Source organism: Neltuma alba, unplaced genomic scaffold (genome assembly GCF_004799145.2).
Source record: "Neltuma alba isolate B1F8T4 unplaced genomic scaffold, ASM479914v2 tig00001087_pilon, whole genome shotgun sequence".
Lineage (NCBI taxonomy): Eukaryota > Viridiplantae > Streptophyta > Magnoliopsida > Fabales > Fabaceae > Neltuma > Neltuma alba.
In genome coordinates, this window is record NW_021632321.1 from 28,642 (window position 1) to 33,868 (window position 5,227).

At 31.4% G+C, this 5,227-nt stretch overlaps 1 protein-coding gene across 1 annotated transcript; it reads right to left on the bottom strand.

Annotated features, from left to right (window-relative positions):
- Positions 1 to 498: 498 nt before the first annotated feature.
- Positions 499 to 2,576, bottom strand: LOC114750430 (pentatricopeptide repeat-containing protein At1g62930, chloroplastic-like). Its single transcript, XM_028939035.1, has one exon. It carries the CDS (start codon positions 2,574 to 2,576, stop codon positions 906 to 908), a length of 1,671 nt encoding a protein of 556 aa, XP_028794868.1. The 3' UTR covers positions 499 to 905.
- Positions 2,577 to 5,227: the final 2,651 nt, after the last annotated feature.

Sequence of the window (5,227 nt, forward strand, 5' to 3'; positions counted from 1 at the left end):
GATGACAACAAACTCCGCCATTCCTGCCGATTAATACAGCTAGGAATTAAAAAAATTTCAAAAAACAAAATGCTGATATCACCGCAAGATAAAGCCACAAAAAACGTCCCCAAACTTAATGCCGACAATTTCCTCGTAAATCTAAAAACTATAACAGTAAGCGACCAAAGAAGATGGAGCAAAACACTGCCATTAACATAGAAACAAACATTTTCATGAGTCTATACTACTATTTCTATGTGCTTTAGCCTTAGTGAGACGGCAATTAAGAGAAACCTAGGATTGCTAAGTATCCTGCTATGTATATTTCATATTTCTTTTATAAACATCAATTGCAGCGATCAGGAATGGTTGAAAATTACTTCCCATCCTCTTGTAAAATTCTAACTTCCAGTATTATCAATAAAGAAGAAACCTGAGCTATTCCTGATAATGAATAAATATAAGACGAGGATATTCATCAACAAGACACTAAAATCTATGATCGCTTCACCACAAAAAAAATTTATATTTGGGCATTTAACTTTCATAATACTTCCCCAGCATATCTAGCTTCCTCAAAGAAAACCCACGAAGCTTGATGAATTAAAACTTGTCTTGAAGCATAGTCCATGTATTTGCTTCCCCAGTGCAAGCAAAGTTGAGCTGCCACTAGCCGTAATACACTTGATAATGTAAAATGATTGATATCCACATCTTCCAGTAGTGCTTGGCTGAACAATCTAAGAGCTTCATAGTCTTCATTCATACATTTGAGTGTGGCCATATATCATCCCGCTCCAAGAGACCACATTCTTTCCAGGCATTTCATCAAACCTTTTCCAAGCAAGTCTTATCTCTCCACACTTGGCATACATGAATATTTGTGGCAAATGAATTTGAGGTGTAGCAGATCTCACCTCGTTTTATTGCTTCAGCACGCCTCTCTCAATCATTCTACTAAGAACTTTAACTGCCTTGTCATTCTCATTGTTTTCAAGAAGATATCCAATAATAACGTTGAGAGTTACGGAATTAGGGAGGCAATTGTTCTCTTCCATTCTATCAAACAAGGCCACGGCTTCATCAAGAAAACCTTCTTTGCAAAGTCCATGAATCATAGCAGTATAGGTACGGACATTTAGTTGGTAACCTTCAGCCAAAAGATACTGAAAAGTGTCCCATGCATCATTTAATCTACCACCTTTGCACAAACCATCAATAAGTATAGTGTAGATCTTCACATTAGGCTGGAATCCTTGATCAACAATTTGCCTAAATAATGTAATTGCCTTGTCAAGATGTCCCATTTTGCAAAATGCATCTAACAAGATACTGTAAGTGATGATATCAGGGTGAAGACCCCTCTCATGTATCTCATAAATAATCTCTTGCGCGCATGAGATTCTTTGTGATTTGAGCAACCCATCAATAACGGAATTATAAGTTACGACATTAGGAACCAAATTTCTGGAATGCAATTCCTTAAAAAGATCCATCGCTTCATCCACCATTTTCATCTTAAAGCATGCGTTGATCAAAACATTATAACTAAAAAGGTCAGGTGCCAAACCATTTTCAATCATCTTGTTAAAAACTTCCTTAGCCTCAATGATGTTATTGGTCAAACAATGTCCATCCATCACAGCATTATACGTAACAACATTAGGTCTTTGATCACTCTTCACCATCCTAGCAAATACAGCTTGAGCTTGTACAATCCTTCCATCTTTACATAATGCATCAACTAGGACGTTAAAGGTATAAACATTTGGTTGTATATCTTTCGATATCATTTCATTGAGTAATTGATTTGCTTGATGCCACTGATCCATGCTACAGAAGCCATGGATTAGACTACTATAAGTAACAACATTTGGAGATATCCCGTGGTCAATCATTTCAAAATAGAGATTGTGTGCATCATTAACTAGTCCTTCTTTACAAAGCGCATCAATGATTGTGCTGTATATAACTATATTGGGCTTAACAAGGTGCCTCCCCATTACTTTAAGCAATTTAAGAGCAGATGTCGTTTTCCCCATTTTACATAGCCCATTTACTAATGTTCCATAACTAACTTCATTTAACTTCAATCCTTTTGCCATTATGTCATCGTAGAAATCTAGAGCTTTGCCGACATTTTGATTTAAACAGAGTCCTTTTATTAGTGTGGTCAAAACTACAGCGTTTGGTTGATAGCCCATCTTGAAAATTTTCCCCAACAGAGAGAAAGCAAGATCCATCTGACCGACGTGGCAGTGGCAATTGATCAAGATGCTCAGGTTAAATAAATCTGGCACGTAGCCCTTCAACTCGGCTTGTGCAAGAAGTGAGATAACCAGGGGATAATGTCTCATCTTCACTATAGACCCTAAAATCCTATTGATATGTTTTCTAGAGGGAGGGGGCCGCATGTGGAGGAAGTGAGTGACTGTATCAACGGCGTCGCGGATGTTGTTGGGGTTTGGGGAGTGGGAATGAAGATAACATTTGAGAGTGAGGGAACAAGGGAAAGAGAGAAAGAAGGTACAAGTAGCAAAGAGAGGAAATTTGGTGAAGGAGGAGGAGTACCTTGCAGCAGCTGAAGAAAGCATATTTGGGATCAGATTGAACGAGGAGCATCTGCAATGCTTCAATGCTTCTTCAGTTCACCGAATGGAAAACGCACAAAACTTTGCCCAATGAATCAAATCGAAGCCTGAATGGAGTATGCCGCCGAAGCGTGCTGGAAGAAACTTGGGAAAAAGCGCTTTCATATTCGGATCAGATCATAAAGATAAGTCCATTTTATTGTGTTTTTCGGATTACCCTTTTTCTTTTTCTTTTTCAATATTTTGGTTGATATTTAATCATCCTATTTAAAATATATGAACAAATACAAGCGCGCGCGCATATGTGTGTATCTATGTTCTAATCATCCTGTTCTTTAATCAAAATATTATAATATATCATTGGCAAAAAAATATGTATACACATTGTAATATTTCCATTGGTAATATGTAGTTCTTGGTAAAAAATTACCAACATATTGTGATTTTGCTAAAAGATATTACTTCCGTTTCTTAATAGAAAAATTAATTTGATTTTTAATTTGGTCTTAAATATAAAACCATAATTTATTTTATCTCTCATATTTATTTATTTTTTTTCAAAATAATCCTTACAGTAGTTGCACATGTTAAATATTTCATCAAATGACGCTTGATTAGTAAGAGTATTTCAGGACAAATAATATTTATTTATTACAAATAATTAATTTGACTAATTACCTTAATTTACTCAAAGTCAACTAGCTTTTATATTAAAAACTGGAGGTAGTATAAGAACTAGTTGACTAATTTAAATAAATTAAAGGAATTAGTTAAGCTAGTTATTTGTAATCAATAGGTATTGTTTTCCTTAAAATGTCCTTGATAATCATGTGTATTGGCTAAAAATATCATTATTACATGAACTATCTTTAAAAAAAGGTGAATATGAGAGACAAAATGGATTTGGGTCTTATATTTAGGACTAAAATAAAAATCAAATGAGCTCTTATAGTAAGCATCAGAGGTAATATATGTTTATTAATTTTTACTCTAGTGAGTGATATGATGCTAAGAATAACAGGAATTGGATCATCCTTATAAGAAATAATTATGTTAGTCCTTTGAGTTATTTTTAAAAGCAAACTCTTTTTCTAATTTATATAATTATTTTCAGGTTAATACAATTATTGTCTTTTAAATTTACCCTTATTTTAATTTTAGCCCCTCAAGTTTCAAATTGTAGGTTTTGATCTCTTAAATTTATTTTTATTTAAAACATGACTCTATATAATTCAATAAAAATTTGGATTTTATTTCTTAAAAGACTAAATCTATGATTTAAAACTCGATGGGCTAAAATCAAAATTTGTATAAACTTGTGAGACTAAAGATTATATTAACCAATCATTTTAAAATGTTTAACTAGAATATCAAAATTATAATGTAAATATACGGATCAAATGTAATATAATATGATATATCAAATAAGATAAATTTTATTATATGTTTAGCATGTTATATTAAGGGGGTGTTTGGGAATGAGGAGAAGTACTTTTTAAAAACATTTTTTTCGCAAATCAAAATAAACTTCTTCATATATTTACTTGGGATAATTAATCTGCAAGTCCTTATAGTTTCAACCAATTTTAAATCAGGTCCCTATAATTTTTTTTCTTTTTATCAGATCCTTATACTTTCACCTGTTTTTAATTAGGTCCTTGCATTTATTTTTCTTTTTATCAAGTCCTTATAAGATCACCTTATTTTTAAGTAAGTCCCTGAATTTTTTATTCTTTATTTTATAAAGTCTAATAGTACTATTTTATAAACATAAAATAGTATATATTATATAATATTAGTTTATAAACAATAATATTCTAAAAATAATGAATTATTATAATAATTTTATTTTTTAGCAAAAAAAATTAATTTTTTTAAAAAAATTTCCTTAATTAATTAATTATATTACTTATCTTTTATATATAATTATTAATATTTTATATTTCAGTACTAATTTATTTAATTAAGTTCATATTTAATTAATAAATAAAAATTAAAACTAGATGGACCTAATTAAAATTTTAGTGAAATTATAAGGACTTAATAAAAGAAAAATAAATGTGAGGACCTAATTAAAAATAGATGAAAGTATAAGGACCTGATAAAAAGAAAAAAAACTATAAGGACCTAATTCAAAATTGGTTAAAACTATAAGGACTTCCAGATTAATTAACCCTATTTACTTTGTATATTGTAAAATCACTTCTGAAATCATAGTTTGGTTCCTGTTAAGACACCCCTAAGTATGATGATTATAAAAGATAATAATACTAATATAGGATATTGTGAACTAATTAGGGGTGTTTGTGAGACAGGATAGGACCAAGATAGATCCTGTGTTGGCAACGCCTGTAAAAATAATAAAAATATGATTCGAGTCATATCTAAGGACATTGTCCTTAAGAGTTATTTCACCACACAGGTTAGAATAAAAGATAGCACTACTCAGGATTAAATGAACCCTTCCAGCATAGAGTAAGGTGACAGAATAACAGAAATTTAAAATTCAAGAGAAGTGATAGAGGAGGAGATCTCAGAGATAGAACTCAACACCCTCTAACTATGCACAACGCATTGACTTTTATAGGCAGATAACGTTTGACCGTTGGGTTGTTATAATGATGATTAAAGATGATTTTAATGATAATTAAAAG

What these genes read in the sequence shown, in the direction of transcription:
- LOC114750430 (XM_028939035.1), bottom strand. Translation starts at nt 2,576, where the DNA reads ATGCTTTCTTCAGCTGCTGCAAGGTACTCCTCCTCCTTCACCAAATTT.